General features: G+C 40.9%; 1 protein-coding gene across 1 annotated transcript in view; it reads right to left on the bottom strand.

The window, feature by feature from the left end:
• Positions 1 to 540: 540 nt before the first annotated feature.
• Positions 541 to 14,168, bottom strand: part of LOC111158164 (SMAD specific E3 ubiquitin protein ligase 2) — a 115,449-nt gene continuing 101,821 nt past the window's right edge. Inside the window, exons 13-19 of the mRNA XM_022520061.1 lie at positions 12,400 to 12,514; positions 10,311 to 10,489; positions 9,352 to 9,489; positions 5,711 to 5,831; positions 3,120 to 3,321; positions 1,647 to 1,722; positions 541 to 1,123 (exon numbers count right to left, since the gene is read on the bottom strand). Of these exons, the coding sequence (XP_022375769.1) occupies positions 1,024 to 1,123; positions 1,647 to 1,722; positions 3,120 to 3,321; positions 5,711 to 5,831; positions 9,352 to 9,489; positions 10,311 to 10,489; positions 12,400 to 12,514 (931 nt within the window). The 3' untranslated portion in view covers positions 541 to 1,023. The remainder of the gene's footprint in view (positions 1,124 to 1,646; positions 1,723 to 3,119; positions 3,322 to 5,710; positions 5,832 to 9,351; positions 9,490 to 10,310; positions 10,490 to 12,399; positions 12,515 to 14,168) is intronic.

The following is a 14,168-nucleotide window of genomic DNA, read 5'->3' as shown; positions in this document are numbered from 1 at the left end:
TGAGCAGCTAAACAAAGGTTCTGGATCGTTTTACTTGATAGAAACTTAGACCGTAATTAAAACATAGATTAGGTGCACTTGTCATAGGAGACTTTGGTTTACAGAAAGAGTATATATATTAAAGATAAGCTGACCCAGCAAAAGAATGAAAATCCCATCCCATCTACACTATCTGAGGAGCTATAAAAATGCAGTATTTCCATTTAAGATGAAAAGTAAATCCAAAATACCTGATCATATTCATTCAAGATAAAAAATTAGGATTTTTTTTTAAAGTTTCTTAAAAACAAGGAGCCCCTGAATGCATCTTACTGTATCCAATAAGCTAGTTTAGACTAAATGGTTGCATTAGGAATCTGACAACCAAAACAATGTGGCTGTATTCCAGAAAGTCAGTACTTGAAAAATATACAAAAGACTCACTCAAGCTAGGTTGGAACATATACTGCTTTTAAAATATAATGCTTTGCTATAGAAAAATGTAATTAAATGTGTAAATGACTTAATTTTTTTAAAGATAATGATTCCTTTAGCCAATTGTTTACAAAGGTAGAATAATTCAAAATAATTTTATTTATTTTTTTACAAAGAGCAAGTACAGGAGCTATTCAAAATCATGTATTCAATCAAAATGAAATGTGACGTGTGTACCGACTGCTGAAGTTGTCTTGATGTTTGAGAGACTTGAAATCTGTGGAGCAATTTGAATAGATTACCTTTTATAAAAATAGTAGTAGTCTTTAAGTGTAGAATACTGCCTAACTCTGGAAATGTAGGAAAAGTCAGCATTCTTTAGGTTCAAGATATTAATTTTAAATAGCAGCTGAGTGTGGCCTCATGGCAAAGCATAAAGACCTTTTTTTTTCCCTTGAAAAGGAATTTCAAAATTGTCCTTTCCCCTCACAGTGTCCTAAAAAAATTTTAAGGGGGGGGTTCCTGTATTTCCGCATTCTGCGAAACTTTGCTGAAAGGAGGCTGGCGGTCGGGGTATAAATAGAGTCCTGGGGAAATCCTTGAAGTCTGTCATTCCACAGCAAACCCACATGTTTCTTCGATGGCTGTTAGCAGCTTTTCATATAACTTTTCATAGCTCTCATAGGGCGGAATGTCTATTCGATTGAAGCTGTAAAGAAGCAAGTCAGATGGACACAGTTCATTGAGAGAAAGTCATCCGGCCTAGCCTAGCAAGCACAGTATTATATGAATTCAGGCACATCGCTTCTCACAACACACAGAAAATTAAAAGTTATATTTCTCTAAAGCTGAGGCTGCCACTTTCAGACTTCCCTACCAATTTCTGAGTAATCTTAAATCACTTAAAAGTTGCTTATTCCTGGGGCGCCTGGGTGGTTCAGTGGGTTAAGCCTCTGCCTTCGGCTCAGGTCATGATCTCGGGGTCCTGGGATCGAGCCCCACATTGGGCTCTCTGCTCAGCGGGGAGCCTGCTTCCTCCCCTCTCTCTCTGCCTGCCTCTCTGCCTACTTGTGATCTTTATCAAATAAATAAATAAAATCTTAAAAAAAAAATGTTGCTTATTCCTTTTAGAGGTCCTTTCAGTACTAAGAACAGCAAATGAAACAGCAAATCGGTTTAAAACTAACACTCAGGGACATGGTATGAGGGGGGAAGCCCCAAAAACAACTCACCAGGTGTGGGCTTTGGGCAGGTTGTTGGAGCAGGCATCGATCTGGTGAATGGTGAAGAGTCGCGGGCCCGCAGCACCTGCGAGGAAGTCAGTGTGGGTCACGTGACTGTGTTAGTCTCTGAAATCTCAGAATAAATCTGGTACGTAAACCGCGGGCCTAGGGATGGGAATACTGCTGACTTCACCACAAACTGCCAAGGGCAGGAGGAAAAGAATCTGGGTTTTGAAAACTGGAATCGACCTTGGAGAACACTGGATTCCTTAATACGCTAGCATTTCAATTTGAGCAAAATTCCAGGATTGAAATCCTTTGCCAACTTCTATCTTCTACCAAAAAAAAAAAAAAAAAAAAAAAAAAAAAAAAATCGATGTGCCAAAAGTATGAGAATAAAAGTAAATAGACAAATCCAAGATCAAATATATACACACACTCAAAAAGAGAACCACCTAAATGCAAATTTAGGTTTCATGCCTCAAAACTGGCTGACAGCAAAAGATCAGCAGTTTCAGTGGAACAAATCTCAGCGACCACAAGACGCTCCGTCCGGTGGGTGCAGAAATACAGCTTCCCTGTACACATCTGGGGAGTCCAGTGAGGGCCCCAAACAGGGAACGTAAGCACAGCGCAAAGTGCGCGCTCTGGGGACACGCCCCCGTCGCGGCAGCGGCTCCACGCGGGAAGAGCTTCAGTGGGAAAGGAAGCAACTGCCACCCAGGGAAGCGCCACAGTCCTTAGTGGTGACACCAACCCATCCCCAAACTGGACAGCGATGCCACAGAAAACAAGTCGTAAAAATGGAAGATGTTTGTAAGCAAATAGTCTGACGCCGCGCAACAAGGAACGTGCTTGGACGGGACCAAGAAACGGCTTCCACACTCTCATGCTGCCTCTTTCTATTAAAAGAATAAAAACGGGGGCGCCTGGGTGGCTCAGTGGGTGGCTCTGCCTTTGGTCATGATCTCAGGGTCCTGGGATCGAGCCCCGCATCGGGCTCTCTGCTCAGCGGGGAGCCTGCTTCCCTCTCTTTCTCCTGCCTCTCTGCCCGCTTGTGATCTCTGTCAAATAAATAAATAAAATCTTTAAAAAAAAAAAAAAGGCTTTAAAAAAAAATTAAAAAGTAGAGCGAGGAGGTGTCCTGAGTGGGTGCGGTCAGGCCGGTTGTGACGGGAAGGTGGAAGCAGACATGCTTCTCCCGCAGAAGGCGCGCCCCAGGCTAAAAGCAAGGGGCCCGGAAAAGGCAGAGCTGCACCCACAGCCTCCCGTGCCGCACTCACCATGAACCCAGGATCCCAGTGATCACTGTGGTCGCAGTAACCTGAACCCCAGCGGAAAAGGCGCTCGGGAGGGGAACAAAGGAAAGGAAGGAGACGAAGGTATCAAGATGAGAGAGTTACCCACAGAAACAGAATGAAGCCCAACCAGATACTGACGTGCCCCCCGCAGCCCGCCCCCGGGGCCGACCCCGTGCTCTACCTTGTAAAGCTTTGAAGCCCTGCAGAGGCACTCGAGATGATCCCGTCACAAACTGAAGTAACCGTGCTCTTCGCTCTTCATCAAAAAACTCCACAGCCTTCCAGAACCACTTGACGACATTGCTGTCTGGTGTGCAGTGTTTTAACCGGGTGTTTACCTTCCAGTCATTAACGTCTATCTTTCCAAGTCCACAAATAATGAGCTGTTAAAATATTGCACAAATAATAAGCCAATGGAAATCCCCATTAAGCCAAAAACCCCTCAAACGGAGCTTTAGATTTGTAGTGTTGGCTCTCTTATGATGGTTCTTAATCAAAGATCTAGAAAGTCTTTTCAAAACACACAAACTATCAGGTCCTGTGTTCAGAGATTCTGATTCTGTGAGTCTGAGCTGAGAGCGGGGTTCGTATTTCAAAGGCTCCCTGGACCTGCGTACCGAAGGCTCCCTACCCCGGGGTCTGAGACCCCCCACTGTGGTGAACGTGAGCTTCAGAGGAAAAAGGAAGTTCCATGTTTTCATAGGAGAATGCTAAATCTTGTTTAATGGGCGGCAAACAGAGTAAACACAGTTCATACGTGCCTTCCGTAATACCTGCGTCATGCTGGGTTTCAACACTTCCTAGCTTCGGGATTTGTGCAACTCGGTCCACCTCGCTCGGCCAGCAGTCTCCCCCACTGGGATACCTCAGTAACATCTACCTCACTCGGTCCTGTGTGAGCACCATGCGGCTCATGACTCAGGAAACGAGTACTGAACAAGCGAGAGCAATCTGTTTGATGATCTTTAAGTTCTAGCAAAGTACGAAATACAGGACAGCGTGCTCTGCTGGACATCCGGCTGCTCGGCCTGCACAGATGAGCCACATCAAAATCACTTGGATACTATTACTACATCTCCTTGGGCTCCAAGACTAACTTGTCTCAATGAAGTGTTTCCAACAGTGAATTATAACAGTGTGTAGTGTAAAGACAGTGCAGCTTGCAAATCCCACGTTTTATAATTAGCTCTATTAATCCCACAGAACTCTAAAATAAATTATGCCTTTTTTCATTAAAAGTTCAATTTCATTACCAATAGAAACTATGTAAAATAAACCCTAACCCTACTGAATAAAATCTCCCCCAAAGCTTCAACAGGTTCTGGAAAAGATTACTAAATCACAGCCACACTGAACAGGGAAGTGGTTATCCAAATAGGATCACAGAAGTATTATTAACACAAAAGATATCTCCGCAATTCTTTTCGTCAGAGAGTGGTAATTACAGGGCCAAATTCCTCTCTCATTTTATAAACAGAGGAACATGCACTGTATTTCAGCGTTACTGCCATTCCTCCCGTGTTTTCTTCCTTCTCCTGACCACTTCCTCTGGCCATTTCACTACTGAATAGTTGAATCACAAAAGGAATGGGGGATGGTACTGAGTGAAACCAGTCGGTTTAGATTCACGAACAGGTCTGTTAACAGATTTAGTTGGGAAGGACACTGAAGGGGCATCTGGCTGGCTCAGGTGGAAGAGCGTGTGACTCTCAGTCCTGGGGTTGTGAGTTCAAGCCCGACGCTGGGTGGAGAGACCACTTAAATAATTTTTTTTAAAAGACTTTATTTATTCATCTGAGAGAGCGAGCGAGCACAAGCAGGGTAGTGGAAGGGGCAGTGGGAGAGGGAGAAGCAGACTCCCTCCCGTGCAGGGAACCCGGTGCAGGACTCCATCCCAGGACCCCAAGATCATGACCTGAGCAGAAGGCACACACTCAACTGACTGAGCCACCCAGATGCCCCAATAAATATTTTTTTTAAAAAAAGAAAGGTAACTGATGTTAATGAATAAAATGTTTTAGATTTATTTGTAGATTTCAAATATTTATGCTATTCCTAGCCACTAATTAAATTTGGGACCTCTAGTAGAATAAAATGTCATTGTTTTTTCAAAGTAGCTCGGAAATTCGGATGTATTTATTTAAAGGACTTAATTATAAAACCAGACTAAAGGTGCTTTAACAACCAGCTTTAAAGAAAAACAATAACAAAAAAAAATCGTTGACTATTTATTACTGGTACTGTTAGTAATGAATATTTCCAAAGAGAGGAAAGATGCTTAGATACAGTTTATCCTAAGTGTTGTAATTATTTCTCTGTGATCTTGTCTATCAAATGCTTTCTTGCAAAGCTCAGTGGAAATCCAATTGAAGCTAGGCTTTTAATTCCAATAAATTTCAATAAGGTGGAGACAAAGTAATAAAATTTAATTAAATCAATAACTACTTAATTAGGGAATAGAAAACAACATGTACACACAGAAGAATGTACATGTAAGACATGAAATCTGTTGAAAATCAGAAAGGGTAATAGGGAAAAATAAGTAAAGAGCATTCACAATATAAGAGAGATGGCTTACTTATAGAAATTCCAAAGCACGAAAGGCTTTTCCAAAGCAGGAAAGACTTTTCCTGTGAATAAGAATTCTCGGAGCACTGCACCATAAAACTTCAAAAGCACCAGCAATGTGACTTTCCTCTAAAACGTAGTTAACAGAAAATTCCCAGCCTTTCCTCAGGACACTAAAGGATGTCATGACAGTAATACACTGACCTCTAGCTCCTTCTCATCAAATGTCTTCAGCAGGTGCTGGGGGATTACTTCATTAAATCCCTTCTGCAGAGCCAGGAATTGAGCCTCAATGCCTCGTAAAAATCTCCAGTTCACATACAGCCTGTAAACATCGGGCGGGGGTTTCATACGATCAAACATATTCAGATTTGGTAACTACTGTGAATCTCTACTTCAGCATCATCACACTTCCTGGCACCCAGCATTAAGAATTTAGTCTACAGTCCGGGGCACCTGGGTGGCTCAGTGGGTTAAGGGTCCGACTCTTGGTTTCAGCTCAGGTCATGATCTCAGGGTCAAGAGACGAAGCCCCGCGTCAGGCTCCGCACTCAGGAGAGAGTCTGCTTGGAATCTTTTCCTCTTCCTCTCCCTCCTCCTCTGCCCATCTCCAACCACCCCCGTTCTCCCTCTCAAATAAATAAATAAAATCCTAAAAAAGAATTCAGTCCATAGTCTAAAAGAATCTCAGATCCTTAAGGGTGCTGGACCCTGAGCTGTGAGATGGTTCACTGGAAATTAAAAAGTGGTGAGCTTCCACTAACAAAAGCAGTAAGAATAAAGCAACTCGGCCAATCAGAGAAACTCTCAGTAAACTGGAAGGCAGCCGGGGATCGGGTGGGTCTGAAGCTAAAATCTAGATGAAACTTCTTTCTGAACTTCTAGCATGCATGCCAACAACCAGAAATAAAGAGCCCATTCAGCCAAAACAGACTACTTTTCTGATTTCACTTCAAAGTATAATCTCAATGTGGTAGGTGTTTTTATATTTTTGGAGGTAGTATATAGGGAAGGAAGAGGTAAAGAGGCTCTTCAAATCCAGAATGAGAACAGGAAAAGCCAACAGTAAACACTTTTTTTATTAAATACTCATTGTTTCCTGGAGGCCTTAAAAAAAAAAAACCTGGAAAGGGGCGCCTGGGTGGCTCAGTGGGTTAAGCCTCTGCCTTCGGTTCAGGTCATGATCTCAGGGTCCTGGGATCGAGCCTCGCATCGGGCTCTCTGCTCAGTGGGGAGCCTGCTTTCCCCCTCTCTCTGCCTGACTCTCTGCCTACTGGTGATCTCTGTCAAATAAACAAAATCTTGGGGCACCTGGGTGGCTCAGTGGGTTAGGCCTCTGCCTTCAGCTCAGGTTATGATCTCGGTGTCCTGGGATCGAGCCCCGCATCAGGCTCTCTGCTCAGTGGGGAGCCTGTTTCCCTCTCTCTCTGCCTGCCTTTCTGCCTACTTGTGATCTCTCAGTCAAATAAATAAATAAAATCTTTAAAAATAAATAAATAAAATCTTTAAAAAAAAAAAACCTGAAAGATGTAATTTTACCAACAAAAAGTACACCAAACTACATCCAACGTGTAGCTTTATTTATATTTTTGACTTGGACTTATAACTGAATTGCCTTTAAAAAAAAAAAAATCTATCTACTTGGGAAAACTTCTCCATCTCAAAAATCTCAGAACTATTCACCTTCCAAATATGCCAGTACTTCCTCTCCCAAACATGGGGAAACCAATCTCTACTCTGAGAAGTTACTTAACATCAGCTCCTTTGGCAGAACTCATTTTTGTTTGCTCGTTTAAGAGGACAGCAAAATTGTGCATCTTTGCAAAAGTTTTTCCTCTGTAACTTTTTTTCTTTTTAAGATTTTATTTATTTGAGAGAGAGAGAGACAACCAGAGAGAGAGAGAGCACAAGCAGGGGAAGCAGCAGAGGGACAGGGAGAAGCAGGCTCCCTCAGCAGGGAGCCTGGGATCATGACCTGAGCTGAAGGCAACTTAACCAACTGAGCCACCCAGGCGCCCCTCTGTAACTTTTTTCTGTCAAAACTGTATCCACTAGGAGATATGACTATGTCCTGAACACATGACTGAGTCCTGGCAAGTGGGGTCTAGGAACTGAGTAGGCCATGCTAGACGGTCCATTCTATTAACCCGCTCCTCCCTGTCTACTTCCAGGCCCAGCACCAGCACTCCCTCATCCCAGCCTAACACTTTATTTGATACGCAGACTTCCTGGACATCTTCCAAATAATTATAAAACAACACCAACTTTGTTCCCATATAATTCCTAAAACTTGCCTTTTTTAAAATATTTGACAGAGAGAGAAAGAAAGAGAGGCAGGCAGAGGGAGAGGGAGCAGGCTCCCCGGTGAACAAAGTCCAACTCGATTCCAGGACCCTGGGATCATGACCTGAGCCCAAGGCAGGTGCTTAACCAACTGAGCCACCCAGGTGCCCCTAAAACTTGCCTTTAAAAAAAATTTTTTTTTTACTTACTAATTTTTTTTAGTAATCTCAATACCCAATGTGGGTCTCAAACTCATGATCTTGAGATCAAGAATCACATGTTCTTCCAACTGAGGCAGCCTGGTGCCCCTAAAATTTTTTTTTAACTCTGACAACTTATATAGTCTTTCTTTTAAAACATCCATATAATATTCTGTTGAATGTATGTATGTAAATCGTTCTCTAAAAACATTTCATCAGTTTTCAGTTGCTTTTACAAATAGTATTTAACTGAACATCCATATTTGTAGTTCTTTAACTACATGTGTTTCCACAGAACAGATTCTTCTAAACAGAGCTGCTAGTTGAAAGGCATACGCATTTTCATTTTGATAGCCGTTATCAAACTGCTTTCCAAAAAAGCTATTCCAGTGCTCACGCCCATGAACAGTCTGTGAGAACGATGGGCCTCACTTGTCAACCAGGACAACTGAAGCCAGTAAGACTCAGGGACATATCTACACCAAGAAGTACAGCGTGTACATTTCTATGTCCACGTGGTCAAGTTCAAATGCCTACATTTGACTACCATTTAAAAGAACTTTAGTTACCATAGGCCAAATGATCTAACCTGATACTTCTAAATTTCTCAATCATCAGGGGATGACAGAAAATCTGAAGAACGTTTTCTAGTGCTCACAGACGTGCTTGCTCACAGACGAGGCGGGTGCTGGTCATGGAGCACGGCCGCGGCCTGTATGGATATAGCTGTGGCGCTACGACCAGCCCCACGCACCCGGTGTCCTGCTATCTGTGCCTTCGTGCAACCCCTTGTCCACACTGAGCCTGGGCTGGCTTGGGACTCACTTTAACAGAAAGAACACATCAGAGGTGATCTGGCCGGTTCCAGGCTTAGTTAGGCCTTCAAAAGGTCTGACAACCTCTACTTGTGTGCTCTGGGAAATGAGCTGCCCCATAGGAAGTCCAGCTATGCTGGGAAGAGAATGGCTGTGGGGAGAATTCTGACAGGGCCCGGATACCACCTGGGGATAACCAAGGAGCCCAACCAACAGTGAGAACTGGACCCCAAATGGTAACTCAGGGGCCATCTAGCCAGCCCCTGGCCATCTGAGCCACCCTCACTGAGTAAGAGGCCATCCTGGCGCCAGTCCCTATGGACACCACATGCAGGGCAGAATGTCTCCCTGCTGTTCTCCATCTGAGTTACTGACCCACAGAATTGTGAGAAAAAATAAAATGGTGGTGGTTTTTAAAGCCACTCAATTCTGCAGAAGCCTATTTTGTAGCAATAAGTGACAGGACCTAAATACTTCAGTGTTTTGCTGTACGGCCATTCTAGAGCCTTGAAACAATTCTCAGGTGTGAGAACATAGAGGTATTTACCTAACATATTCTTTTTTATTTTCTTCAGTAACAGGGATACTCTTGCCATTCGGTTTAAGTTCATGCTGAATGATCTCACCATATGCATTATGTTCGACACAGAAAGTATGGTCCAAAACACCTGTGATATCATTCTCACTAGAAAGGAAAAGAGAGAAAGATATTTAACTGGAAAATCTAAAATACGATCCTACAGATGTCTTAACTGGTAAGACAGATAAAACTAAGACAGTTCTATGACATGACAAATGTAAGATCAGATTCCTTTTGCTGGTCCTTATGCCACCATACCTCCTAGTTCTTGGGCAGAAAGGTCAAAGGGCTTTCACCTTCATAAACACAGGAAACATTTCACTTTCTGAGTAATGACAAAGCCCCCTGGCCAAACCTGGGCTTTACACAGGGAAAAACTTCAATTATGTTTGGCTTTTAGGTAAGACACTCTATTTGAATCTGGGGACCCCCACGCAACCAAACGCCTGAGTGTCCCATGAGAAAGCTACTTGTGTATTTGGTAAAAATAAGTATGGCCTATGTATATTCATAAACAACCTCTGACAAAATAGAACTGATTCTTACAGATACCCTTTCCAAAATGTGGTTTCTACAATCACTACTTCGGCGGGAATCTGCTGTTCTCACACATGCAGGATTGGAATAGCACCTATTGGAATAATACCATGCTGAGGAAATCACTACATGTGGTACTTTTAAAAACAGAATATACTAGATTTTTTTCTTTTCCTTTTTAAAGTAGTAGCACTAACTTTCAGGAATCTGAAATATACGGGAAAGCAGCAGAAAGAGTGAAAGTTTTATGTGGTCCTAACACTTAGATAATCTCTCTCAATAGTCTCTGTGCATTAGTTTTTTGAAAAAGTACATCCGTTTTGAAACATGCACTGTTTTTAAGGCTCAGATTCTAACTATAATGAACAGATACAAGACTCAATACGTACAGGATCCACACCAAACTGTTATGAAGATCTGGATCAACTAATTCCATGTCATCCAAAGTAATTGACTTCCCGAGCAACTGCTTATAAAAAGGCAACGTGAAACCACCGTCAATATAATGTCCATGAAACACAGCCATTCCCATTATTCGTCCAACAAAGTGGAAATATGATAAATGTTCCTGAAATTGAGAAAAGTTTATGTAAGTACTCAAGTCAGATACTATACAGGGAATTTTTAATAAAAATTAAGCAAGAGCCATCTTTTTTATAACTGTCAATTTATACTCTACAATTTATTTAAGTGGAAAAGGCCATCATATCAAAGGTCAATAATCAATAGGGACAGTTTCTATAGGGCATGTTCAAAATTCTCTCCATTGCTAAAATATTACACCAGAGACAAGCTTCTCCCAGAGGGTAAAGTCACTTTATAAAAATTATCTTTAGAAATTAAGTTCAGGGGCGCCTGGGCGGCTCAGTACGTTTAGCCTCTGCCTTTTGCTCAGGTCATGATCTCATGATCTCCCTGCATCGGGCTCTCTGTTTGGCGGGGAGCCTGCTTCCTCCTCTCTCTCTGCCTGCCTCTCTGCCTACTTATGATCTCTGTCAAATTAATAAAATCTTAAAAAAAAAAAAAAAGAAAGAAAGAAAGAAAGAAATTAAGTCCAAACTTCACTCCCACTGTAGCTTCATGAAACCACTCACAGGTCCTATTCTCTTCCTCTCCTTTCGTCACCTGCTGAGCCTTTACAATCCTGACTCTGTCATGGAAAAAAAAAGCTTTCAATACTAAACCTCCCTATTTCCTTGACCTAACCAGAATCTGAACTTCAGAACACCACAGATTAAAGAGCACAGATTTCATGTCTAACTTGGACCAGAGCCCTAATTCTGCCAGTTACTAGCCATGCATATTTGGGCAAATTACTTCACTCCTATAGGATTCACTTTCCACATGTGGAAAGATGAGGGTAATAACAGAACTCTGCGAGGAGTAAAATGTGATGATGAAGCTCATGGCACTGGACAGGCACACAGTAAACATTCAGCAAACACAAGCTATTATTAATACAATGGCAGAAATGGACTCCCCAAGCAGAGCCTTCACCTAAAAATCTTCCCTTTATAAAACTTCTCTGCAATGAACCTATCATTTCTACCATGTTTGGATATATTTGGTCTTTCATGATAAACTGTTATTGGCATTTAAAATTTTCTTTCTTCTCTAGTTAATAAGTAATCTTTAAGCTCATCTTTAAACCTCTCTTTTATCTTAAAAAAAGGTTTTTAAAAAAAAATTTTAGAAAATAGACAAGCAAAACAAAAAAAAATCACCCGAAATATAACACCTAGAGATAACCTCTGTCAGTATCATTACCGTAGGGTCTCTCAATGTTTACATATATATGTATTTACCAAAATTGTATCATCTTATTTTGTAACTTTCTTTCCACTTAATGTATCATGAACACTTTATCCATCATTAACTACTATCCTACAGTGTCATTTTAGTGTCTATAGAGTATGCCCTTGTATGGAAAGCAAACAGACATAATATAAAAACCGATTAGTAACAGCTACTAGCTTTTGTTGAGTGCTTAATAATGCACAGTAGGGTTAACAATGTACATCGCTATGCTAAATACTTACTGAGCAGGGTCCCACTTAATTGTCACAGTCCTTCTGAGGTTCAAATTATGCTTATTCTTATTAACAATGATAAAACTGAGGCTTAACCATTAAGCTAGTAAGTAACAGGACCAGGATATATGATCTCATGTCTTTCTAATTCCAGAACCTAAGCTCTTAACCATGAACATAATTTTGCTTCATATCATAATTTATCCAATCCCTCGCTTACGGACAATGATGTTGTTTCCAATTAGGGCTCCTTTAAGTGACGCAGTGCACATCCTGGAGCACAGATTACTCCATCTATCCATACCAATGTCCTTGATTTTCTAAAGGAGGACTTGCTAGGTAGCTTCTGACTCGAACAGGGACAGTGATCCTAAACTACACTGACATTTCAAATAAAAAGCATTACAGGTCCCAAGTTAATTCACCTCTTCATATCCACCAACCTTACCGGATTAACCGCAGAATCAGGATTGATCTGCAATGTATAGATATCATCTCTTGAATACTGGAAGAGGCCGTAGTAAGGATTCAACATTTCATGGGACAAGAGATACAACCACTCCCTAGAAAGCAAGATAAGATACAGGAATTTTTTTGTTAATGAATATTTTTATTAAGATATGCTCTTAATTATTTCAGCAAGGAATTTTTTAAATAAAAGAAAATAAAGCAGCACTAACTAGTCCTATAAAATGACATTGGAAAACTCTACCATGCCCCAAAAAGCAAATTAACTCTTGTTTTGTTATACTGAAGTCACGTCTCACTCTGTTTATGGCAATTTTATGACATTTCAGTACCAGAGAGTATAAAGGTATTATCCCGAAGTGCCAATGACTCATTAGATGCTGCAGCCCAGTGGCCTGTTACCTACTTAATTACTAAGTAAGTTTCTAATCCAGGATAAACATAAAATGAAGGGAAGATTTTTTTTTCCCAAAAAACATCCGTGTAGTCTATACTGTTCTGGTCCATTCCTATCATGGCCCATTTATACTGGTTTATACTGATAAATAGTATAGCAGTGATTTACTCTCACTTTTGGACAAGGTTCTGTTTTGTCGTTGATGTTGTTTAGTAAGGAAATTATCCCATTTCATCATCTTTTGTGTAAACCTTAAAATACATCATAATCAAGTATGAAGTGATCAGGAACTGCAAGGCATTCGGTATAGGTAGGAACACAAGAGCAAGCCTGCATTTGGGGGGTAGGTTTCATAGTAATTGGTTTCAAGTGTACATCAGTGTTTTAAAAACCACATAATAAATAGTACTATCACCTGAAACCTAACAAATTCTTTGTTTTTCATAGTATGAAAGGTAACTTGTTACTTATCTCGGTAAAACAAAATCACTAGTCTAGGACTTAAAGAGATGTAGTTGTAGTCTCAATTCTTGTCATTCTTTCACTAGGAAAGATATCTATATATGTTCCAATATTATGGATTAAACAGACTGAGGGGCCCCTGGGTGGCTCAATTGGTTAAGCATCTGCCTTCGGCTCAGGTCATGATCCCAGCATCCTGGGATCGAGCCCTGGCATCACATCGGGCTCCCTGCTTCTCCCTCTGCCCCTACCCCGCTCATGCTCTTGCTCACTGTCTCTCTTTCCAATAAACAAATAAAACCTTAAAAAAAAAAAGATTGAATGATGTTTTTAGGAAATGCAGTGAAACACTATTGACAAGTAGTTAAAAATGTTTCAAAGTTCTGTAAGTGATTTAGTCTAAATCAAATCACTACCATTTATGTAATACTAGAAAAACTCGAGATTAAAAAAATGAGGAAGGTCTCCACATAAACAATGTGCCAACACACTTAACAAGCTCACCTGACATGTCTTCTATGCTTTCTTATGCATTATTTTAAAGAAAATCGAAATATTTGTTTTGTTTTACCAAGTACTTTGAACACACATGTAAGCAGACCCCAGCTACTCTGGCGTTCCACTATGCAATAAAGAGCAGATAAAGCATTTCATTGCCACATAGCATTTAGTCTGCCCAAACCCTGACAATAGTGAGGTTAAGAAATAAACAACAAAAAACTGACTAGTTTCTTGACTATACATATAATTACAGCATTTAGATTCCATCAACAGATATTAACAGGTTTTCCCAAGAAGCATTCAAATCTAGTTATGAGCAAATTGTAAGAATTCCACAGAAACTCTCAAGCCCTAAGTATGATGTACATGTGATGAATTCTAAAATTCCA

The sequence above is a fragment of the Enhydra lutris genome, unplaced genomic scaffold, assembly GCF_002288905.1.
Source record: "Enhydra lutris kenyoni isolate GAN:26980312 unplaced genomic scaffold, ASM228890v2 scaffoldscaffold57, whole genome shotgun sequence".
Classification (NCBI taxonomy): Eukaryota; Metazoa; Chordata; class Mammalia; order Carnivora; family Mustelidae; genus Enhydra; species Enhydra lutris.
Note: the sequence above shows the minus strand (reverse complement) of the source record. Positions and strands in the feature narration are given on the sequence as shown.